Below are 25,808 nucleotides of genomic sequence, written 5' to 3'. Positions count from 1 at the left end.
ACCACTTTAACCACTGCGACAAACGTGCTACTTAACGTGTCTTAACCCATTACTGTCCCACTGCTGGGCAAAGATATCCCCCAGAATGAGGGAGGAGTTAGGCCTTGAGTCCACCACGCTGATCAAGTGAGACTTTCAAGAGCTGTGTTAAACAACTGTCAGACATGTCATTGCTCACGATGTTTTCCTTCACCGTTATAACAACGTGATCATTATTTATAATACACACATCACTTGGAACACTCATAGGTGTGTGCCTAGGGCATAGACTGGATATAAATTATTTAATTTAATGGCTTAAAAATGGTAGAAAGTCTTATAAGCTATGTCTCTACCGAGGATTATGGCCTAAAGAGTGTCTTTATACAACTGTCATGGCTTAGAACATTTCGTAGCTTGTCTTAAATATAAAAATAGGTCATAATGTAATTCTATTTCAAACAAGCTGCGCCGCGCAACTTTGCTTGCGTCATATAAGAGAGAATGGGCCAAAACTTTTCCCGTTTTTGTAACATTTTTTACTTGTACTCTGCTCCTATTGGTCATAGCGTGATGATATATAGCCTATGTGCTTTCTCGGGTATCAAAATATGTCCATCATACCAAATTTCATGCAAATTGGTTCAGTAGTTAAGGCGTGATTGAGTAGCAGACAGACAGACAGAGTTCCTTTTGCATTTATAATATTAGTATGGAAAGTATGGATGTCTCTACCGAGGATTAGGGCCTAAAGAGTGTCTCTAACTGTCATGGCTTAAAACATTCCGGTGCTTGTCTTAAATATAAAATTAGTTCATAATGTAATTCTATTTCAAATTGTTACTTATGTACGCTGGAGAAACAGCGGCAAACGAAGCAAGGCTCGCGAACTCGGCGCCGGCGCGTCTCGATCCTGTGACGATACTGACACTTAGTGCGGCGAATGTATAACTACCCACTTACAAGTTATTATCACTTAATCATCATCACCAATCACTTCGTGCACTTATCCTAGAAAAGCGATATATTAGGTCGGGGAAAAAGTATTTTCGCTTTATAGTATGTATGAACTTGTAATAAAATCTCTATGGCTTCAAGAATCAAAAATGAGTACACGGTTCATTAGGTTTCTTTCAGTGAGCTCGTGAGGTACCCAAATATCGAGCTTTTTTGTGTAGAGGAAAGATTTTATTACAAGTTCATACATACTATAATGCGAAAAGACTTTTTCCCCGACCTAATATAATGTTAAAATTTTACGTGTTTAATGTAATCGTCATTTCGACGAAAACAAAGTTATATTCAGTGTTGTATATTAGCTGGCTTTAACAAATCTCCCGCCAAATCCATGGAACGTAGGTGTTAGGCACCGTGAAAACAACACAAACACTCACTACCTAATGACAAATCATCAATAACACTATGGCGTCATTACCACAGTAGGTAAACACTAAATGAAATGTCTTTATTACACAATATAGTAATTATTACTGGTTAACACTTATTTAATTATTAAAATTTCTTTATAACACAGAACAGTAAGTATTACTATTTAATTAAACTAAAAACTAAAACAAAATCCATTAAAAGCGTCTTTTTTTGCGTAAGGTTAACTTTAACTTTTTAAATTTAGTTTTTAGCGCGCGCAAAGCACCGGTAACTGTGTTAAGGCCACAGGTCGGGGGCATTGGCGGATTAGTTTAAACTTCAAAGCAGGGATATTATGAATGGATAGTAATATTATATATAGAATATATAATATATATAATAATATAAAAAGATCGATAGTAGTGGTGACTGGTGATGTAAGGAAATTAAAGAAAACCAATATTTTTCAAATCGGACATTTAAATGTCCACAAATTTATTTGCGTCAAAATCTAACAATACTATTACTATGTCACCTCCTAGTTATTAAAACAATTACTTATAACTATAATAAATAAAAACACAACAACTTATTTATGTCTAAAGAAGGAATTAAGCAAAGATTTATAGAAAACAATTTTTTTAGGAAGATAAATATTAATAACAATCAAACCCATTTTATGGCAATAATAAGAACTTGAGCGGGTCTAGAAAAAAAAGGAAAAAAAATTTTGGACCCAGCAAAATGTCAAATAGATTTGTAACTTTCGTCAAAATGTTTATAAAATATCTTATAAAGTATAGAAATATTGATGTTAAATGTACATAATCAGAAAAATGTAGATATCGGGTTAAAATATATCGTCATTACTTGGTACAGATCTTCAAATCTTAACGATCAACAATAAATTATATTAAATCTGTCAGTTTCTGAATTATATTTAGTTATGTTCTTTTAAAATAAATAAATATTTCATACAAACTTAAAAATGCCAGGACCAAAACTCATTAAAGAACTGTCAAACTGACATAAAATTTGGCGGGAAAAAAACAGCACAGATTATACTCGACTACCAAAAACAGCCTATGTATAAAGAGTATGTATTGTATACGAAATACACCGTATTATATAGATATTTCATACGGTTACGAAACGCTACGGTGTCATGTCGTTATAGATTTAATATGAGATGTCTTTTTGTTTCCTTCTAGCTATTTCTGCGCTCGCCTCTTGGATGGCTTCCCAGAGTTTTGCTTCGGAAAGAATTTGGCGGGAGAGCTCTTCAATGGCCGTTTCGGAGTCCAGAATTGAGCCGAGGGTTTCGTCATCAACATACTGGAAAATTAAAAAGAAAATCTATTTTGTACATGTTTACAAATCCGTAGGTACTAAAGTTTCAAATGTGAAAATTTGGTTGTTAGTCTTTAAAAGCTTAACTACTGAACCTATTCTAATGAAATTAACAGCTAGCAAAAAAGCTACAGTTGAAGACTTGGTCCTAATACGACAACATTTTTCAGTACCTAAATAACCTCGGCTGAAAATTAATCTTTATAAAGCTTAAACAGACTCGGCCAACATGATGAGATAAACTCAAAAACTTCTGAAAATACTTTCAAAAAGTTACTTTTAATTTATCTATTAAGAACGCATAAAAATCCGTTATGTAGCTTTAAAGGACTTAGCATACATACATACAGACATAGGGATAGACGCGGGGAGAGCTTTGCTTTACTATGAAGCAAAGTGATGATTCACAAGAAACGATTTCAATCAAAATGAAGTATTTAAAGGTTTAAGGTATTACATTTTGGCTTTTTACCTGTTTCTGCCTCATCAAATCCTGTGAAGGCATTCCGGGCGCACCCTGAGACCTTTTGCGGCCGCAACCTGAAACAATAAAAGATTGTTCATAAGCAATTTTAAATTATTGTCAACTGCTAAAGAGAAGAATTGAAGCCGAAAGGCAAGGGCTCTTCCGTAATGAGGGAGGAAACACCACGCTGGCTAAGTGCGGGTTAGGATTTTGCATACCTTCGAGAACTGTTCTAAAGAACTCTCAGGCATGCAAGGTTGTATCACGATGTTTTCCTTCGCCGTTGTAACAAGTGATCATTATTTTCAATACACACATAACTTGGAAAAGTCATAGGTGTGTTGCCTCGGGTTCAAACCCTTGACCAGTTACAAGGTGCCAACTTAAACCACCTATAATAAAATACATTTTTAACGTACCGGTGAAAGCGTTGCAGAACGGCCTCTTCTTAGGAGTGAGGACCATCTCGTCTGATAGCCGAGGGTCGAAGTTTCTTGGGATCTGAAACGTAAAATAGTGTAAATTGCGCGTTTGTCGCAGTGGTTAACGTGGTCACCTCGCCGCAATAACCGTAGCGCCGCGTGTGGTTCCAATCACACCCGAGACTAATATTTGTGTGATGAGCACGAGTATCTGTTCTGAGCTTGTTAACGTATCTATATAAGTATATATTTCCAAGTAGGTATATGTTTATCAGTTATTTGGTTACAATACAAGCTCTGCTTAGTTTGTAATCAGATGCAATAACTGCACGAGCAACATTTTATTTTAATTAGGTACTTACGGTGGCTGTATAACAGCATTGCATGTACAAAAGAGCGATCACGAGGAACAACGAAACGCGTGACACTGACATGGCGGGAAAATTTGACAGCTAATCCAAGATGGACGACCTGTTGACAAACAAAAATACATTAATTATTCATGTTATAAAATGTTCCACTGCTGGGCAAGGGTATCCCTCCCAAAATTAAGGAGGTTTTGGACTAAGTCCAAGTGAGAGGTCTTTGCATTCCTTGAAGAACGAATCACGATGTTTTCCTTTACAGTTCGATACAAAAGATTTCATTTCATTTATTTGTATTGGTAAATAAAATGTAGAATACTGAGTAATTTAGACTATATTGAAGTAATTACAAAGTCAAAACGTAAACTATCGTTTAATTAAGCGATGATTGAAGCAGTCATTTCCATAGATAGACCGCTAAGTGATATTTGAGCTGAGCGTCTCCGTGCTTCGAGCACGTTACAAGTCTAACTTGTTAACATAACATGAGTTCAGACAAACACTTCAACTACTTTGACACTAGGTGCACCACTAACTATAATAAAAAAATGGCTCGAGGTATACCAAAGTATTTTTAAGGTATGAAAATAAGGTTAAACATTCAAGAAGGTGTCTTAACAAAACTTTGCAGTAAGAATAACACGAGTGTCTATGTTAATTAAAATGAAAATTACATTTCAAAGCCTGAAAAAAACGTTGCACTCGGCAAGCGGGAATGTATAAAAATGACAATCATACTAGATACCTATTATTATATAGAGAACTGTCTTTGTGGTCTGGGCAGTAGTGGTAACGACTGCTGATCACGATCCCAGGTTCGATTTCCCTGGATCGAGAAAAGCCACAAAAAACACCACATAGAAAGACTATAGTCCAACAACTCAGTAGAGAGTCTTGTATACAAGGTTCGCGGTACGGAGGTATACAACATACAGAATGTATAACATCAGTGACTCGACTTATACAGCTGACGGTGACCTGTTTCATACAGATGTCATTGTAATATTTTCGTAATATCCAAAATTAATGATTGGGTAGTTGACTGGGTTAACGAAAATACATACATATATTAAACTTATATTCATAAAAGGTTCTCAAATCATACAAGGTTTCATCACGAAGTTTTCCTTCACCGTTAGAACAAGTGATAATTATTTCTTATATCTATACTAATATTATAAAGCTGAAGAGTTTGTTTGTTTGTTTGTTTGAACGCGCTAATCTCGGGAACTACTGGTCCGATTTGAAAAATTATTTCAGTGTTAGATAGCCTATTTATCGAGGAAGGCTATAGGCTATATAACATCACGCTACGGTCATTAGGAGCGGCGTAGCAATGAAAAATGTTACAAAAACGGGGAAAATTTTGACTCATTCTCTTAGGTGACGCAAGCGTAGTTGCGCGGGTCAGCTAGTTAACTTATAAAGTGTAGAAATCTAAAAGCCTTATTGCATCATAAAGGGAATGTTATAGATTTAACACTTATTACGTCCCGCGGCGTTGTGCAGGCGTCCTGTGGTGTTGCACGCTAAGAATCTAGGTTTTAAAAGTGAACTAGGATGTCTAAATGTTTACGTTTTAAATGTATTTGTTCTGGAAATGGAATTGAAGAAATCATATTACTTTTTTATAGCTAATGCATGTTTCAGTAGGTCTAGAACGAAAATTTGCGAAAATGAATGCGAATTTTCGAATCCTACCCGGGACAAATCTTTGTGTGATGAGCACGAGTATTTGTTCTGAGCCTGGATGTTAATGTATCTATATAAGTATATAAGTATGTTTATTAGTTATTTGGTTATCATAGTACAAGCTCTACTTAGTTTGGAATGAAATGACCGTGTGTGAGTTGTCCAATAATATTTATATATTTTAATATTGAAGAAGCGCCTTTGGCGTCCGGAAAAGAAACTAATATTGGTCGGACGAAATTAAGAAGGTATCTAGTCTTCTTCTTATCGTATATTACGTGTTAGTGGTCAACCTAGTGTCAAAGTTGTTCAAGCCGAAAGGCTTTTGACGTGGCTTAACGACTGTTATCTTAATTGACAACAGCCGGGACCGACATTTTACGTACCCTCCGTAGCACAGAGACGATGAGTTCAAATAAGAGTTTATAAGGGCATCTATGGAATGACCGCGCCAAGGTTTGCTTAACGCAAAGATTGTTTACCGACCAGTGAGCGCAACTGGCTATAAGCAAGTATAGTATAAAATACTTTTGTATAGACACAAGAAAAAAGGTCGTAATTATGTCAACAAAGTTGAAAACAAAAAAAACAAGTTGAAAAAAGTTTGTAAGTACACAAAATGGCCGCCGGCCTACAACTTGTAAAGTTGGAGCGAAAATCAATTATCTAGTTAACTTTAACATGCTTCGCGACAATTAAGAAAGAAATTAAATATTTAACTTGTTACAACTAGTTTTATTTGAGTTGGACTACATTTTCCGAGTATTTTTAGGTTAGAAAACATGTAGGTAGACATTTTGTTGGAATTAACTATTGTTTCGCTGTAAAAGTCGTTTAGTTAATTATTTAGTTGTAGTAACTATCTTACTAATAAACGTGGTGTAAGCTATAATTAGTTATACAGTGTTTTGTCACTAACAACCAATTTTGAAACTGTATATTAGGTCGGGGAAAGTCTTTTCGCATTATAGGTAGTATGTAATGAACTTGTAAAATTAAATCTTTTCTCTACACAAAAAAGCTCGATATTTGGGTACCTCACGAGCTCATTGAAAGAAACCTAATGAACCGTGTACTCATTTGTGATTCTTGAACCCAAAGAGATTTTATTACAAGTTCACACGTACTATAATGCGAAAAGACTTTTTCTCCGACCTAATATGAGTTAAGACAAAACACTGTACAACTTATCAGAGCTTAGGTACACAACATTTATTAGTAAGACAAAAGTCTGCCTGCTACGAGAAGAATAAAAATGTACAGTGTGAACGTAAATAGTAGCTGGACACTCTAGAAAGATATACACAGATCATATTGGTGATGTCTTGTAAAAAGGTCAGGTGTTCGTAACCGACGGTGCTGTATGACAACATGTATGTATGTGATAGCAAGGGAAGTTTGTAAGGATCGTGCCAAGTGACGTTCTCTGATCTCTACCTACCCCTATGGGAAGACGTGATTAATGTACGCATATTTATGTAAAAAAACGAGAATATAAACATTGAAAAACCTCCCACGCAAGTTAGAGATTTAAAATGTCAGCTACATATAAGACAACTAAATAACAATCTACAAATGTATGAAAAACTGATCGGTACTTATTCAGAAAATACTATATTTTCGCAAATGCATATTTTCAAATGTCAAACTCATTTCTCGCTACTCGATGCAGTGTAACAACTTAGTAGAGAGTCTTGTACACAAGGTTCGCGGTACGGAGGTATACAACATACAGAATGTATAACATCAGTGACTCGGCTTATGCAGCTGACGGTGACCTGTTTGGTCATCAGTCTAGTCTTTCTTCCAACTATGTTGTAGTCAGCTTCCAGTCTCACCGGATGCAGCTGAATACCAGTATTGTACATGCAGTGACTGTCTATCGGACCTCCACAACACAGTTACCTGCGTTATAACACGATACTAAGTAACACTGCTTGTCAGACTTTCAAGCTTCTGACTACTGTTAACGACTGTCAAAGATCTTGCTTAATACAGCTACATTTTTAGAACAATACTAAGCTGCGCTCATCGGTCGATAAATGATCTGTGAGTTAAACGAACCTTGGCGCCGTCATTCCATAGATGGGTGACCGCATAGTGTTATTTGAACTATGCGTCTCCGTGTCACGGAGGGCACGTAAAAAGTCGGTCCCGGTTGTTGTCAATTAAGATAACAGTCGTTAAGCCACGTCAAAGGCTAGGCTTGAACAACTTTGACACTAGGATGACCACTAACCATACGATAAGAAGAAGGAACACAGTACTGTAGAAAACAAGCTGTTTCAAATGCAGACGAAACCGCGAAACTAAATTATATTATGTGAGCAACAAGTAATATCATTATTTTTATTATGCAATAAAAGCCGCGCCTAGTTGTATTATTTCGAGGGTTCATTATCACAATTGTATTGTTTATTTTGTCATTCATATACAGTCACTAAGCGACTGAAATAGCGACTATAGTCGCGACTGACCCTCTGACACGGACCATTTAGCGGTAGTTTATCTATTCAATAGCGTTGAAACTCATATAAAAAACGTTATTGAATAGATAAACTACCGCTAAATGTACTCAGAAACCGGGGGTGAATCCTTCAAGAGCTGTATTAAACAACTGTCAGACATGTCATTGCTCACGATGTTTCCTTCATCGTTATAACAACGTGATCATTATAAAAATACACTTTAAAAAGTCTGTAATGAATAGTTTTAAAACTTCCCAGGCTTATACCACTAGGCTTTTATAAATTTAACTCATTACATATATATTATATTCTGATTTTTAGTATTTGTTGTTATAGCGGCAACAGAAATACATAATCTGTGTAAATATCGACTGTCTAACTATCACGGTTCATGAGATACAGCCTGCTGACAGACAGACAGTGAAGTCTTAGTAATAAGGTCCCGTTTTACCCTAGCCTTTTCATACGGAAAAATTACAGGCGATTTGAAATTCCCTCCTTTCCAACGTCGGTTAATAAAACAAGTAAAACCGCGGAGAACAGTTATAATAAAAGTTTCCTTCGAGCAACTATTATTTTTCAATCTAAGGTTGCGTGTACTTTTAATTTTTCAGTATAATTTCATTCAGCCAGCGTTTCTGTTGACAATTCATAATGTTCAGCATTTGCGAGGAATATTTTACAGAGGAAGATGTTGTTTGTGAATAATTAAGATGAAAAAATTATTATTTTAATGGGAAGTTTGTAAGGATCGTATCAAGTGACGTTCTTTGGTCTCTGCTTACCCCTATGGAAAAAAGGCGCCACCCGTTATAGTATGGGACTAACATTGTTAATGGCGAAGCATGGTATATTTCATGCACCTCTGCCTTTACTTATGGGTATAACAAGCATGATAATATGTATGGATGACGCGAAAATAAAAATCTTTAAATACCCAATTATTGTATCTATACTTAACATTATAAAGCTGAAGAGTTTGTTTGTTTGTTTGATCGCGCTAATCTCAAGAACTACTGGTTCGATTTGAAAAAATCTTTCAGTGTTAGATAGCCCATTTATCGAGGAAGGCTATAGGCTATATATCATGACGCCACGACCAATAGGAGCAGAGTACTGGTAAAAAATGTTACAAAAACGGGGAAAATTTTGACCCATTTTCGCTTATATGACGCAAGCGAAGTTGCGCGGGACAGCTAGTCTTTTTTTTTTTTTTTTTTTTTTTTTTTTTTTTTTTTTTTTTTTTTTTTTTTTTTTTTTTTTTTCTTTCTTTTATAAATGGAATCTTTCGAAATCAGTGCCACACATTTATATATTTGCTGTCTAGTCTGACACACACACACACACAGTACCTACATAATATGTAATGGAGCATTATAATGAAACAATTTTATACAAATGTAAATCCTTTCAAAAGACTACATGATAATTTATCATTTTTACATGATATAATGTATGTACAATGTACATAGTAATATATAAGAGCTAAGTAACAGACGCGCGGATCGATCTCTCAGGTCTACGCCGAGAATGGGTGACCATATTATACACACCGAACTATGCACGTTAAATTGTACTCGGCTGTCATTTTCAAAGATCTTTGACAGTAGTCAGAAGCTTGAAAGTCTGACGCACAGTGTTACTTAGTATCGTGTTATAACCCAGGTAACTGTGTTGTGGAGGTCCGATAGACAGTCGCTGCATGTACAATACTGGTATTCAGCTGCATCCGGTGAGACTGGGAGCTGACTACAACATAGTTGGAAGAAAGACTAGACTGATGATGATGAAATGTTAAGTACCACCTCTACGACTGTTTTAGTTTATTTGAACTTGGTTATCTTTGGAACTATCAGTCAGATTTGATAAATTATTGTTGTATACAAAAGCCACATCTATTACAAATACTGTAAGCTTAACTTTTAAACTCTCGCGTTGCATGTTTAATGTATAATAGATACGGTTTAAGGTATAATATAATACGGGAATTAACGCGAACACGCATTTTACCTTAAAATGTCTAACGTTTCGGCGCAGGTTGCGACCACATACTGTAAGCTGTCTATCATCACGCTACGACCTACAAGAGCTGAGCAATCACTCTCAATGTGATTGAAACTGTACGACAGAATCTATATTTCAAGCAACAAAATATTTTTCACGAAAGAAGAGAAAATTTTACATAAATATTTGTCAACTGAAATTGAAAATAGCAAGAGCGCAAGCACTTCTTGTGTTTCCAATATCTTACAAACATACATACATACATACAAATACAAATGCAGCGTTTTAAAGTACCCTTAGAATCGGTACGTGGAATATGTCGTTCGAATATATTTATCGTATACTAGAGGCCGCCCGCTACTTCGTCTGCGTAGACACCTTTCCCGTGTAAATCCCGATCCCTCGGAAACTCCGGGATAAAAAAGATACCCTATGTGTTACTCTGGATCTTCAGCTACCTACATACCAAATTTCGTCGTAATTGGTTGAGTAGTATTTGCTTGAAAGAGTAACAAACATCCATACATACTCACAAACTTTCGCATTTATAATACTTAGGTCACTATTTATATTTTGAGCCTTGACGAATCTGATTGTTTTAGACCCCATTTGGCGTTTTCATCGTAAAGTTTAATCTTTTTGACTACTACATTCCTAAGAAAGTTTTGAAATCTGTGCTGAAAATATTTTCAATATCGTCTATCGAAAATTGTAAGTGTGCGGGAAAATGGCATTAGGATGTTAACATTTTCGTGCAAATATTTTTTACGACTTTCGACGTGACTTATAGAAACAGTCGTGTCTATATTGACTTATTTATTATTTTGGTGATAAAGTCTGATCCTTTGAAAATTTAAAACGCCAATAAATAGAGTTCTATTATGATTATTTTTCCATCACCAATGAAATTCCTGAAGGTCGTCCAAGGTCACCAGTTGTCTCCGGAAAAATTGATGCTGTGCGAAAATTTATTATGCATTTTAGTTTCCTGATACAAGAAAAGAATGACACAATCCTAAACATTATTTCCACTCTTAGATATAAAATATTAGGGAACAACATTTCCGATTACAAGATTTTTTCTAAATGAACCAATTTTTTTTTTACAACAATTCGATAATGTCCTCGCGCCGATTAGTGCAAACAAATGCTTGAAAAGTCCATCGTTTGGCTCCAAAATACTTGTATCAAATTGTGATAAAACAGGGATCTAGGATATAATGCGCATGAGCCCAAAAATAAACACCACTCGACTTTATGGAAGCTTAAAGATGAACCAAATCCAGAAAAAAATATTCGCGCTTGAAGCACTTCGTAACAAATGGGTCCTTGATTTTTTATAAAAACTTTGTTACGGTGAAAAGTGCCTTTAGAAAAATGCAGAATGGTTAATTCTTATTGATTTACAACCAAAAATTTACCTAAAGACTGGTTTAAAATATGGAAAAATCACAAAATCCTACAGGTCGAGCTCAATAAAAACACTGTCGGCCGTAACGCATCTCGCTAAACAGCCGGCTATTATGTGCAAGAAAAAAACTAATTAATGAGTTTCTCGTAATGCCGTTACAGTTTGACATCAAATGACTTTATTTAGATCAAAAACATCAAAAATAAATACCGTGAACATTGATTTTTCATCGCCTCAAGAAACAGGTTATGCTTTTAAACACCCTGTTTTTGAGGGGTCTTCGGGAAAGAAAAAAAAATATTAAAAAAATATTTCGATCGGATAAAAATCTATCTAGATCATGCATAAGAATACCCGAGAACACGATAAAGTAGTTTTCACTCACACGTTTACCGTTTTTCATAGTTAGGCTCAAAATATAAGTAGTGGCCCACGTATTAGTAGGATTTAGTGGTCTAGTGTCAAAGTAGTTGAAGTGTTTGTCTGAACTCATGTTATGTTAACAAGTTAGACTTGTAACGTGCTCGAAGCACGGAGACGCTCAGCTCAAATATCACTGCACGTACATCTATGTAATGTACGCGTTAACATACTGAGCGTTTACCACACGGTGAGAGGAACTAAGAAAGTTTGATAGAGTTAAGGCAGCAGATTTAAAAAACCTCTATTTTTTGATAAAAAAATTATTAAACTAAACTTATGATTTCTTAAAAACGTGTAGCAATTATTACTAGTATTCAAATTAGATAAAAAAGCAAGAATTTTGTATAAAATTAGTTCTATAACATGCTTATGATTTGAGTAACAAGTAGCCAATTACGAAACCTACATTTAACTACTAAAGATCTTTAAAATATTTGTTTACTCAAGATCTTTAAAATATTCGTTTAAAGCACATTTTTTCACGTAAGTCGAACCGATCCTAATTTTATCTATAAACACAAATGTTATGTCTTTTTAGATTTTCGCTCCTGAAGGGTAAAACGGGACCCATTACTAAGTCTTTGCTGTCTGTCTGTCTCCAGGCTGTATCTCATGAACCGTGATAGTTAGACAGTTGACATTTTAATAGTATGTTATTGATAAAAGTACCTATATTTATGTTTTTCTGTTCCATACTAAAACCTGGTAAGGAAAATTTCGTGCGCGAGTCTCACTCCCATTTGGCCGGTTTTTCTCTATAGAGGTAAGTGCCCAAGTACTAGCTACTATTATTTACAAACTAGTTGAATTTCGCTTTATTCAAATTCATACAAAAATATACTAAATAACTAAGTTACTAATGCCGCACTGCTGGGCAAGAGTCTCCTCCCGTAATGAGGGAGGGGTCAGGCCTTGAGTCCACCACGCTCAATGCGGTACTGGTACAATAATATCTTAATAATAAAATAACAATCAAGCTAATGAATAAATCCTTTTAGCTCTCGATTTATTTAATAACAACCATTTATATTTTTCCGAGTGGTTTAAGCATTTACCTACGCAAAGGACACTGAATGTATTTTAATGAACTCTCACTTGCAGTCGTATTCGGTTAGGCAATATTTATCGAACAAGAAAACTGACTTTTATTTTATATAACTTATTTCTTTTAGAAAAGGTAACTCCCGCACTAAGAATTGCTCTTGTGTCGGGACTTTGACAAACATACGAACTACGGACACAATTAAAGTAGGTACATCCAGACACAAAACAATTATTTGTGGATCGCAAAAATATTAGAAAGACCGATTAATGCCGAACCGAATATATGTTTAAGTCTTACATATAGTTTACGTACATAGGATACTTTTTACAATTTTTTTAACTGTCTCTGTAGCGCGGTAGTTTACGCGACTACCGCGCAAAGGTTTCGGGTTCGATTTCCTGGTCGGTTCCAAGTACTATTTTGGTCTAAAATTTATGTTAGAATATTTATCAATCGTAGTTCAGAGTTTGGTAACGTGCACGGTATATGGCAATAAACTCGCCCCCTACTACATGGAACTAACATTGTTAATGGCGAAACGTGGGTGTATTACATATACCCTTGCCCAAACTTTTGGATATAAAAATATAATTACTATATTTATTTTAAAATAAACTATATTATTATGAAGCTAAAGAATTTCCTAACGTTTCCTTCACCGTTGAAACAATTTATTTCCTTAAATGAAAAACTCGTTCGTGACTTGAGTTCAAATGAAGCTCTTTTAAACTAAGCTATTGGTTTAAAAAGGAAATAAACTAAAACTGACTTTTTCATATACACAGTGCGTTTTAGACGATAAAATATTATAGACAACTTCAATATCATGTTAGTTATAAATAAAATAAATTTATCCCATTAATGTCCCACTGCTGGGCAAGAGTCTTCTCCCGTAATGAGGGAGAGGTCAGGCCTTGAGTCCACCACGCTGGCCAAGTGCGGGTTGGGGACTTTGCATGCACTCAATAAATGTATTAAACAAATTTTAGGCATGCAAGGTTTCCTCACGATGTTTTCCTTCACCGTTGTAACAAGTGATCATTATTTCTAACATCATATTTTAGTTAATTTGTACAAAACTTAATTAATCATTTTATTTATTAGTGTATAGCCGTATTAGTATCGTACAGAATGAGTTCGCAAAATATATAAATGCTTTTCTATATTAAATTGTACGTCCTTTTTTTCAGCTATGTTTAAAACTTTCTTTCCTGTCGCTCAATTTAAAAATGACCACAGAAACAATATATTAATCACTTATTTTCCTCTAATTCAATGATGAACAAAAATACTATATAATGACGTTATATAGCTACAAAGGTTGTCTTTCATAAAGAGTAGCTAATTTGACTTATAGTCCAGTACCATAATGAAATAATTGACAAAATCTATTTTAAACCGACTTCAAAAACGGAGAAGGTCCCCATTTCGACTGTATTTTGTTGTTTTTAAATACCCTATTTTCTTCTACAAAACGAAATAATAAAAATGTTATTTTAAAAATAGCATGTTACTAAAATATAGTATGCTATATAGCATGTTAGTTAGTAAGCCATGTCAAAGGCCTCTCGGGCGGCTTGAACAACTTTGACACTAGGTTGGCCACTAACCATACGACAAACAATGTTAGTAAGTAAGTTGCACTCACCTGGGCGGTAGACGAATGATGCAGGGCAGAGAGGAGCTCAGCTTTTATACCGTTCTGTGTTAGGGCGGGCGGGAATATGGGCGGCTGTGGAGACGACGTTTAGAGTTAAAATATTTAGTTAGGTTTTTTGAAGAGGTTTAATAACACAAAACCAATTCTATTCTTGTGATATGTAAAAGCTTGAATTCTTATTTATTTTAGTTTTCGGTACAAATACATACATATTAGGTCGGGGAAAAAGTTTTTTTGCATTATCGTATGTATGAACTTGTAATAAAATCTTTTCTCTACACAAAAAAGCTCGATATTTGGGTACCTCACGAGCTCACTGAAAGAAACCTAATGAACCGTGTACTCATTTGTGATTCTTGAAGCCAAAGAGATTTTATTACTAGTTCATACATACTATAATGCGAAAAGACTTTTTCCCCGACCTGATATTCAAGTTAATTTTTATTCAAACGTTAGACTCTACCCCTCTCCTGTTCCTTCCAGACCGCCCGCTGTTTGTGCCCACTTCCCTCTAGCGAGGCGTTACAGCCTCTTGTAATATTAATAATAATAATATAATCATAATACTCTGACGCATACGCCAATTGAACGGCCCGAGGTCGGGAGTACGATGGGTGAGCATAAAATAATAATGACTGCCGTAAATAGAATCATCGTAATGTATTTCTAAACGATATTTGGCTTACTGAGTTACGTTTATCGGTAGTTTATCTATACAATAGCGTTTTTATTATATGAGTTTTAACGCTATTGAACAGATAAACTACCGCTAAATGTACCTCAGAAATGGGGGGGTTAGTCTATGTATATTTATTTGCATAATGTACTTTAATTGCTAAAAGTTAAAGTCTCACAACTTAGTAGAGAGTCTTGTATACAAGGTTCGCGGTACGGAGGTATACAACATACAGAATGTATAACATCAGTGACTCGGCTTATACAGCTGACGGTGACCTGTTTCATACACATACCTACTTTATTTTGAAAATACACAGAATTGGTAATTATAATCTATCAGTCTAGCCTTTCTTCCAACTATGTTGGAGTCGGCTTCCAGTCTCACTGGATGCAGCTGAATACCAGTATTGTACATGCAGCGACTGTCTATCGGACCTCCACAACACAGTTACCTGGGTTATAACACGATACTAAGTAACACTGCTTGTCGGCCTTTAAGCTTCTGACTACTGTGAAAGATCTTTGAAAATGTCAGCCGAGACCCGTCCACAATTTAATGTCTTCCTAAACACTCATTTGCCTCAGTGGTTAACGTGGTCACCTTGCCACAATCAAATAAGCGCAACGCATCTCGCGGTTTTGAATCCAACTCAGGGCAAATATTTGTGTGACAATCAGACTGACAGGCAACTTTCGCATTTATTATATTCTCATTCACCAATGCGCGGTGAACCGTCATGTTTATATGAGTTTAAACGCTATTGAATAGATAAACTACCGCTAAATGTAGGTACCTCATAAGTATAAGTCTGTAGTCTACCAAAACACTAGTCAAATTAAAACTGCAATTTTTCTTTTATTTTTCAAAGTTTTTAATCAGCAATCAGCCATGTTGTTGAACTAATTTAGAAAAGTTCGTTTGAAAACAGAACAGTTAAAAACTAACTACTGTTTAAACTTTGAACAAACATGTTCATGGTTTCTAAACTGAATGTGGAATAAAAATGAGATGGATCTATCTTACTTAAAAACGCGGTGTAAGCTATGATTAGTTATACAGTGTTTTGTCACTTACAATCTATTTCAATTTCAAGCTATCAATCTCGGAAACTAATGAATAAATGTTTAATTATTGCTTAAATTTAACAAATTCCTGAAAAACTTATCTTTGTTCAAATTTCGCTCATTAATATCCCACTGTTGGGTAAACGACCTTGAGTCCACCACGCTGGCCAAGTGCGGGTTGGGGTCTATGCATACCTTCAAGAACTGTTCTAAAGAACTCTCAGGCATGAATTTTCCTTCACCGTTGTAACAAGTGATAATTATTTCTAATACACACATAACTTTGAAAAGTCGTTGTTGCCTCGGGTTTGAACCATCAACCACTTGTGTGGGAGGTACCAACTTATACCACTAAGCTATTACTACTATATCTATACTAAAATATGTTTTTGACATTTCATAAAGAGTATCTGATTTGACTGATAGTCAACTACCCTATTGTACCGTAAAATATTGTCATTCAATCATGTCGGTAAATTCTATTTGTCGTCATAGATTGGGTATACAAAATTGTTAAATGAGGTATGTAATAAGTAATATTATTTCTTATGTATTTCGTTTTGACACGTTATTGTCTATTCATTATTTATTATTGATTTATGAGGTTCTGATGAAATATATTGACATTGACTTTTAAAAGAAAAAACAACAAAAAAGTTTTTTTTATCCCATTACTGTCCCACTGCTGGGCAAGGCTCCAGAATTAGGGAGAGTGACTTTGAGTCCACCACGCCGGCTAATGGCGGGTTGGGGACTTTGCATACCTTCAAGAACTGTGTTAAACTCTCAGGCATGCAAGGTTGCATCACGATGTTTTCCTTCACCGTTGTAACAAGTGATCATTATTTCTAATACACACATAACTTTCGTCATAAGTTTGTTGCCCCGTATTCGAACCCTCGACCACTTGCGTAGGAGGGAGTTATATACCATTGCTTTCTGTATAATGTCTATTTAATTTTAATTCTATTTTATATGAAATAACAAGAACGCCCGTGGAGGCCCTACAAACGTTAGAAACGGGATACTTTTGAAAGTTTTACAAAGATTTCAATATTTTATTTCATTTCAATTCTCATGAATCTATAAATAATGGTTTTGTTTTGTTGTATTTTATACAGATTTCTTCTTAACGTGGGTTTCTTGATAAAACTAAAGTTTCACGGATTAAAGATAAGTTTAAGATAGCCTATCCGTATCAATATCCATCTTTAGCCCCCGGATTCTGAGGTACATTTAACGGTAGTTTATCTATTCAATTAGTATTTAATGCATAACTACCGCTAAATGTACTTCAGAAACCGGGCATTAGTAGGTTCTATATAATTTATTATTTTCTCTAAAATTAAGGACTATACTAAATGAAAATCAAATCATTTATTAATTTAGGTCAAATGCTGACACTTATGATAGTCAATGATACAGAGAGCGAATTTACCGCCAGTTCTAAAGGTAGCGCCAATGAGAAGAGCTGCCAACAAACTCCTGGACACTCTTTTTAATCGCTACTATTGAAAAAAATTGAAATGATCTTTGGTACACAGACAGTTTATAATCTAGATTATCACATAGGATACTTTATACCCCGGGAAAACATGGACGAAACTGCGGGCAGAAACTTGTATAAAAGCATACTGCAAACAGGATTCAAACTCCCAACTACTCATAATTAGTAAGACGGCGTTTCGCAAACATTTAAGTCCCGAGATCGATTTTCCGTTCAAGCAAAATAAAAGAATGGAAATAAGTTTTTGCGGTGAATGCTATCGACATCATAATGAAAAATTTTAAATGATTTTATTATGAAACTAGTTGACCCACGCGGCTTGCATTGAATTCCCTATTTTAATTAAAGTGGGTGATTATTAAAAATACAAAATGTAGCTCAATTAGTCACCTGACCCTTCAATATTTTCATGTTAAATTTAACTTTGATAACACATTGATAGTTAACCGACCGGTGAGCGCAACTGGTTATGACTATGAGCGCTTCGACTTTAAACAATGAATGAATATAAAACTCTTCGGTTACTAAGTGACTGATGTACAACGCACAGTGGAAACTACTGAGCGTACAAACTTGACATTTGCTATGAACATTCCTTAGTAAGAGTAGAGGAGTACTAAGAGAGGATTTTTGGAAATTCCCTCCCAAAGGGTTTGAATTTCAACACCGAAAAGATAGTCTTTAAAAAGTATTTAGGTACCCCCGGTCTCTGAGGTACATTTAGCGGTAGTTTATTGATTCAATAGCTTTTTTTATATGATTTTAAACGCTATTGAATAGATAAACTACCGCTAAATGTACCGCTGAAACCGGGGGTAATAAGATTGTATTTAATATCTCTATTTACTCTTCATCTATAACATATCTGAAGTTAAAAATACATAGCCCATCTTTCATCTAAGTACAATCGGCCATAATGACATGGTTATATTTAATGGTATACAAGTAAATTGCATTAACATTATACTAAATAAATTGATCGGAGCACTCTGCTGATACGATTAACAAACGATTGCCGATTGGCGTGAAAGCCTTCGTAGAGAACTAGCACTAAAGACTCGTGTAACTTCGGGAATGTTCGGAAATGTTCGGCTTATAGCATGGGTGGGTTTTGTATGATCTCCACACCAAATTTTTAACTCATGGTTAATTTTCAGATATACATATGTATATTATAAATAAATATCATTGGACAACTTACACACGGTCATTTGATTCCAAACTAAGCAGAGCTTGTACTGTAATCAAATAACTAATAAACATACTTATATACTTGTAAATACATACTTATATAGATAATTCACAACCAGGCTCAGAACAAATACTCGTGCTCATCACACATAGATTTGTGCCGGGTGCTACGGTTATTGCGGCGAGGTGACCACTTTAATCACTGCGCCAAACGTGCAGTTATATCCTATTTGATACTTAACCATGGAATTAATGTAAATGTACCGCTGAACATATTTTCATGAAACGTCGCTTGTAAAATCTTGACTAAAAGAATAATAATCTAAATAACTCAAAGGTGACTGACTGACATAGTGATCTATCAACGCACAGCACAAACCACTGGACGGATCGAGCTGACATTTGACATGCAGGTAGATGTTATGACGTAGACATCCGCTAAGAAAGTATTTTGATAAATTGGGGTATATAATAATATAAATGGGGGTAGCCCCAAGGAGATAAAATAGGGAATGTAAGTTTGTATGAAAGTCACCAACCATCCGGACGAAGTCGCGGGCAAAAGCTTGTGTTGTTGTCTATTATAAAGTCGATGGTCCAAAAACAAAAATAGGCTGTTTTTTTATTATTTATCCTTAAGCAGTTTAAATAGAGTATGTAGAGGTAAATAAAACTAAAAAATTATAGTAGTAAATAATATATTTAGTTTATACAGTTGTTTTACAAATATTGGTCATTTATTTTATTGTATTAAATGCTATAAAAAGGTAATATGCATGATTGCGTTATTTCCCGTAGAATCTAATTACTTCCCAAATTATTTAATTTTGTATGTTTGTATGAATGTAGCAACAAGAGATATTAACACACTAAGTGGTGACCGACGGATTGCTAATTTTTATTTTAAGTTAAGCTACGTTTGCCGAGATTGCTCATTGATTGGGTGGCAATATTGTACATACAAAGTATTTTCGTGTAGTGAAAGGCACGTTAAATTTCATTGTGGGTCCCAGCTGTTACTTTCAAAGATCTTTGACAATCGTTAACAGTAGAAGCTTGAAAGTGTGACGCGCAGTGTTACTTAGTATCGTGTTATAACCCAGGTAACTGTGTTGTGGAGGTCCGATAGACAGTCGCTGCATGTACAATACTGGTATTCAGCTGCATCCGGGGAGACTGGAAGCTGACTACAACATAGTTGGAAGAGGGTAATATAACTATCGATCTGCTAGCTTTAACGACTAAATATTTTTAAAGTTATTCTTCATACAATTTCTGTATAGTTAATATATAGAATATTAATAACCCATAATGAAGTATTGTAGTCGTTATAGTAGCTCGCATGATTATAGCAGGGTGTTGCGACACGAAATAACAATGAGACAATATAAAAAACAAGAAGAAAAAAAATGATGTCAATCTTTGCTCCGGTGTTAATCTGCTGGGCGTAATTTTGAAGAAAATAATATTGACTATTAGTTAAATGTGCTACTGAAAACCAGCGGTCTTGTATGACAACATGTATGTATGTGATAGCAAGGGAAGTTTGTAAGGATCGTACCAAGTGACGTTCTCTTGTTTCTGTATTGAAAAAGAATTTAAATTGTCAATTCTTTTATGTATATTTCAATTCCAAGTTGAATTTGGAAAATGTTATATTTTTGGAATTGAAAAGTTAATATTTTGATTTTTGATAAACAATTTTTGAAACTTGAGATTTGCAGTTACAAAATGCAATTTAATTTAGATTCTCAATTAAAAACCAGCTCTCAATTCTTTAGTTTCTGCCTACCCTTACGAGAAAAAGGCGTATTTATACGTATGTAATATGTAAACTAACAATTATTACAAATATTACAATTTCAATTTCTCATTTTCAAAAAAACAATCTCAAATTTTCTATTCACGACCTTTCAATTACCAAAAATGTCTTTCAAAGATTTCTTATTCACTTTCATACTGTGCGTTTATAAGACTAGAAAGAGACATTTTATCAGACATTTCTGGTTCTAAAACGTTTTCAGTTCTCTTCTGTTTGTGGAGGCTGGTTTCTGAATCCTCACTATCAGGGTCTGAAGGTTTCAGGAGATGCAAGTCTATGTGATCGTGGGCCACTCTTTCGACTGTCACTTTTATGTTGTTCAGCAGTTTGGACTTTTCTGGAAAGGTTTATGAATGTTATTAATATTGTGCAGATAGGCGATGTTTTAAATAAGGTCGGGTGTTCGTAACCGGCGGTCCTGTATGACAACATGTATGTATGTGAATGAAGCAAGGAAAGTTTGTAAGGATCGAAACAAGTAGTGTTCTTTGGTTTCTGCCTAAGTGCCCACCACCATCGGAAGGGCGTGATTTTATATCCGTTTATATGAGTGTGTGTGTAAAAGCTTGTTAGGTTAGGTTAATTACTCTTTACGGCTGTCATTTTCGAAGATCTTTGACAGTCGTTAACAGTAGTCAGAAGCTTGAAAGTTTGATAACCAGTCTTACTTAGTATCGTGTTATAACCCAGGTAACTGTGTTGTGGAGGTCCGATAGACAGTCGCTGCATGTACAATACTGGTATTCAGCTGCATCCGGTGAGACTGGAAGCTGACTCCAACATAGTTGGAAGAAAGACTAGACTGATGATGACACTATAAACAAATTACAACACAGTTGACTGGTTTCAAACACCGTAGTCGAATTTAAGAGATGATTGAACTTTTACCAGGCATACAATCGTTGGACGGGCAAGGACATAACGTGGTGATGTCAGGCGTCGTGATGCGTATGTTAGCGTACGAGTGTTTCAATGTGAAGTCGTTCTTATCACAGCCACACTTGCCGCACGTGCCCTTGCGCTTTATCACCTCTTTTGTAGCTTTTAAAGAACCTGGGAAATAAATTATATATATTCTACTAGAGTCTGAAACTTCGTCCGCGTGGAAACCCTTCCCTTGTAAATTCTGATCGGACTCCGGGATAAAAAGTAGCCTATGTGTTATTTTGGGCATTCAGCTACCTTACCTACATACCAAATTTCATCGTAATCGGTTCAGTAGTATTTGCGTGAAAGAGTAACAAACGTCCATACATACATACAAAAGATTTGCAATGTGGTTGATACAATAATTGATCACGCGAGGAGCTAGATAAAGACTACTTAAACGTCAATTAAAGAAAATGAACATAGCTAAGTTATTTATTAGTAAGTATAATCTATAAATAAACAAATAAATAAATATGATTGGACAACTCACACACGGTCATTCGATTCCAAACTAAGCAGAGCTTCTACTATGGTAAACAAACAACTGATAAACATACTTATATACTTCTAAATACATACTTATATAGATACATTAACATCCAGGCTCAGAACAAATACTCATTCTCATCACACAAAGATTTGTCCCGGGTGGGATTCGAACCCACCACACGCGGCGCTACGGCTATATAGACAAACGTCAATAAAGGAAAACGAATACAGCTAAGTTATTAGTAAGTTTAGTAAGTATAATATATGAAAACACAAACCTTTGTCGCCCTTGAAACTAATTGGCACGACCACTGACTGCCCCTTCTCGGTCCTGTAAACACCTTTAGGCTTTCTCCCATGTTTCACCTTTAAACAAATAAATAGTTATATAGATGGGTTACCATCTTAAACATATCGAGTTCCTCCGTGTTTCGGAAGGCACGTTAAATTGTTGGTCATTTTCAAAGATCTTTGACAGTCGTTAACAGTAAATGCTTGAAAGTCTGACAAGCAGTGTTACTTAGTATCGTGTTATAACCCAGGTAACTGTGTTGTGGAGGTCCGATAGACAGTCGCTGCATGTACAATACTGGTATTCAGCTGCATCCGGTGAGACTGGAAGCCAACTCCAACATATTAGGTCGGAGAAAAAGTCATTTCGCATTATAGTATGTATGAACTTGTAATTAACTCTCTTTGGCTTCCAGAATCACAAATAAGTACACGGTTCATTAGGTTTCTTTCAGTGAGCTCGTGAGGTACCCAAATAACGAGCTTTTTTGTGTAGAGAAAAGATTTTATTACAAGTTCATACATACTATAATGCGAGAAGACTTTTTCTCCGACCTAATAGTTAGAAGAAAGGTCAGATGACTGACCTTAGATATAGCCCTTTTGATAGAGTTTCTCATAGTCCCCCGGCGGCTCTCAGACTGTCCTGCGAGGAGGGAGCAGATGCACTCGTCCACGGGTCCTGTGGCCTCCTTCATACGCTCCAGAGACTCTTCGTCCAGCTTCTTTATCTCATAGTAGTTCATTGTGATGGGTGTTAAACTCAATTATTGTTGATCTGTTAGAAAAACTATTAAATATTCGACCGGGCGATATTCGACTACAACGGCCAGTTTTATTAAAACCAGTCAACTGTGTTGTAGTTAGTTTATAGTGTGTTGTGTACAATACACAGATACAGTCTGTATTCCTTCATTCTCATAGACCGGTGTGATGGATAATTGACACGACCAGTGAGAGATAACGGTTTTGATCGTGCTCTCCGAGGCACGGAAGTCTACAAAACTTCTTAACTCAGGGCAGTCTCCGAGAAATTCTAACAGAAAAACTCTGTATTTAAAATCTTTTTGGCTCTACATAGGTTTCGAATCCGTGACCTCTCTGCAACAGTCGCATATACTACCACAACCGGGCCACAAAGGCAGATATAACGATGAAGGAAAACATCGTGAGCAATGACATGTCTGACAGTTGTTTAACACAGTTCTTGAAGGGATGCCCCTAAACGGAATTTGGTGCTTGGTGGACTCGAGGCTCTTCCTCATTCCGGAAGAAGTACCTAGTGAGTGAGAGGAGTGAGAAACCTTTGCCCAGCAGTGGGACAGTAACGGGTACAAAAGTATTTTATTATTTACCTTGGTTAAAAAATTCTTGTAAGTCGTATATTTAATCAGGTTTTCTAAACATTTTGTAGAACGTCTCTGCTATGATATTTCTCATTTTTATAACTCTGTAAAATTCAGATTTATTTGTAGACACCTAAAGCCTTTATAGCGCAAAAGTTGGGGTGATCGTCTATCAACTACACAGGGTTAAACCCCAATAATAATCACTAGTTATAACTGCACGTTTGTCTGTGTGGTTGTAGTGGTCACCTCGCCGCAATAACCGTAGCGCCGCGTGTGGTTCCAATCACACCCGGGACTAATATTTGTGTGTGATGAGCACGAGTATCTGTTCTGAGCTTGTAGATGCATCTATATAAATATGTATTTACAAGTATATAAGTATGTTTATCAGTTATTTGGTTACCATAGTACAAGCTCTGCTTAGTTTGGAATTAAATGACCGTGTGTGAGTTGTGACTCGTGCTCATCACAATCATCACATCAAAATATTTTTCTCAGGTGGGATTCGAACCTGCCACACGCGGCGCTATGGATTGCGGCGAGGTGACCACGTTAACCATTGCGCCAAACATGCATTGTCTAACAATTTCATTACTTTTTAGATTTAAACTTGCAACTACATACTTGGCTATTTTCAAAGATTTGTTTTCGTGAGATACTTACTGAATATTTTAATATAATTGTATTATTTCATTGCCTCTGGTCCTCCTCCGGTACATCTTTAGAATACCGTTGGACTAAAGCTCTTAATAATACGAAAAATATCAAAATAACTAATATAACATCTATCAGTTTGACAGTTGAAAATGACAGATTTATTGATAGAAATATACGTCTATAGTACCTAGTTAATTTGATTTTATGAGGTCTAATGTGTTTGTCGTGGGCAAAGGGCAGTGATAGCCGAGTGGTATTAGTTGACACCTCCTACTCGAGTGGTCGCAGGTTCGAACTCGAGGCTTATCCCGCCGCACGCCGCCACAAGCGGCCGTGAGGATACACGTGGCGGTTTAGTGGGTATGCCCGCCCTTCTGGCGGGAGAGCCCCACATAAAAGGTTCGAACTCGAGGCAACACACCAATGACTTTTCGAAGTTATGTGTGTATTAGAAATAATTATCACTTGTTACAACGGTGAAGGAAAAAATCGTGAGGAAACCTTGCATGCCTAAAAATTTGTTTAATACATTTATTGAGGGCATGCAAAGTCCCCAACCCGCACTTGGTCAACGTGGTGGACTCAAGGCCTAACCCCTCCCTCATTCCGGGAGGAGACCCTTGCCCAGCAGTGGGACATAAATGGGTTAAATTTATTTTTATTTATTTATAACGTGTTTGTGGTTTAGACATTAAATAGTACGTGCAGTAGCCGAGGAGCTCGTGGCTTAGTTTACAGCCGCGCGGATCAATCCCTGAGGTCAAACTTCGCTTAGAGAGGTTGTTCTGCGAATGGGTGACCCTCCGTGTTATGGAAGATGCGATAAATTGTGGGTCCTGGCTGTCATTTTCCAAGTTCTTTGACAGTCATTCCCAGTAGTCAGAAGCTTGAAAGACTGACAAGCAGTCTTCAGTTAGTGTTATAACCCAGGTAACTGTGTTGTGGAGGTCCGATAGACAGTCGCTGCATGTACAATACTGGTATTCAGCTGCATCCGGTGAAACTGGAAGCTGACTCCAACATAGTTGGAAGACCCACAATTTTAACGTGTTTTCCGAAATACGGATAGATCGGTTCGCGTGACTCGTAACTCCTCTCGGAGGGTTCAAATCATACGAAGACAAATATTTGTGTGATGAGCACGAGTATCTGTTCTGAATATAGAGGTATCGGGGA

At 36.0% G+C, this 25,808-nt stretch overlaps 3 protein-coding genes across 4 annotated transcripts in view; 1 reads left to right on the top strand and 2 right to left on the bottom strand.

Moving 5' to 3' along the window:
• Positions 1-25,808, top strand: part of LOC142985332 (uncharacterized) — a 98,765-nt gene that overhangs the window by 13,235 nt on the left and 59,722 nt on the right. The window contains exon 6 of one of the 2 annotated variants that reach the window (XM_076133442.1): positions 7,464-7,569. The exons of the other annotated variant lie outside the window; for it this stretch is intronic. Within the exon in view, the coding sequence (XP_075989557.1) occupies positions 7,464-7,493 (30 nt within the window). The 3' untranslated portion in view covers positions 7,494-7,569. Of the gene's footprint in view, positions 1-7,463; positions 7,570-25,808 lie in introns of those variants that run through there. 2 annotated transcript variants of the gene reach the window in all.
• Positions 1,842-4,059, bottom strand: CCAP (Crustacean cardioactive peptide). The gene is made up of 4 exons (XM_076133164.1): positions 3,948-4,059; positions 3,583-3,664; positions 3,170-3,237; positions 1,842-2,682 (listed from the first exon to the last, which is right to left on the bottom strand). The coding sequence occupies exons 1-4, from the start codon at positions 4,017-4,019 to the stop codon at positions 2,527-2,529; spliced, it is 378 nt and encodes a 125-aa protein (XP_075989279.1). The 5' UTR covers positions 4,020-4,059; the 3' UTR covers positions 1,842-2,526.
• On the bottom strand, positions 21,039-23,372 carry LOC142984970 (uncharacterized). The gene is made up of 4 exons (XM_076132877.1): positions 23,214-23,372; positions 22,614-22,701; positions 21,805-21,969; positions 21,039-21,253 (listed from the first exon to the last, which is right to left on the bottom strand). The coding sequence occupies exons 1-4, from the start codon at positions 23,370-23,372 to the stop codon at positions 21,039-21,041; spliced, it is 627 nt and encodes a 208-aa protein (XP_075988992.1).

This window comes from Anticarsia gemmatalis, chromosome 29 (genome assembly GCF_050436995.1).
Source record: "Anticarsia gemmatalis isolate Benzon Research Colony breed Stoneville strain chromosome 29, ilAntGemm2 primary, whole genome shotgun sequence".
NCBI classification, from domain to species: domain Eukaryota; kingdom Metazoa; phylum Arthropoda; class Insecta; order Lepidoptera; family Erebidae; genus Anticarsia; species Anticarsia gemmatalis.
Note: the sequence above shows the minus strand (reverse complement) of the source record. Positions and strands in the feature narration are given on the sequence as shown.

Bases quoted from the DNA above. Each gene is read 5' to 3' on its own strand.
- LOC142984970 (XM_076132877.1), bottom strand. From the start codon at position 23,372: ATGAACTACTATGAGATAAAGAAGCTGGACGAAGAGTCTCTGGAGCGT. The intron at 22,702-23,213 runs GTCAGTCATCTG...ATTTGTTTAAAG, and splicing joins TCAAAAGGGCTATATCTAAG to GTGAAACATGGGAGAAAGCC. The intron at 21,970-22,613 runs GTTTGTGTTTTC...TTTATTTCCCAG, and splicing joins TAGTTTCAAGGGCGACAAAG to GTTCTTTAAAAGCTACAAAA.
- CCAP (XM_076133164.1), bottom strand. From the start codon at position 4,019: ATGTCAGTGTCACGCGTTTCGTTGTTCCTCGTGATCGCTCTTTTGTAC. The intron at 3,238-3,582 runs GTACGTTAAAAA...TTATTGTTTCAG, and splicing joins GTTCTGCAACGCTTTCACCG to GTTGCGGCCGCAAAAGGTCT. The intron at 2,683-3,169 runs GTAAAAAGCCAA...TTAATTTTCCAG, and splicing joins ATTTGATGAGGCAGAAACAG to TATGTTGATGACGAAACCCT.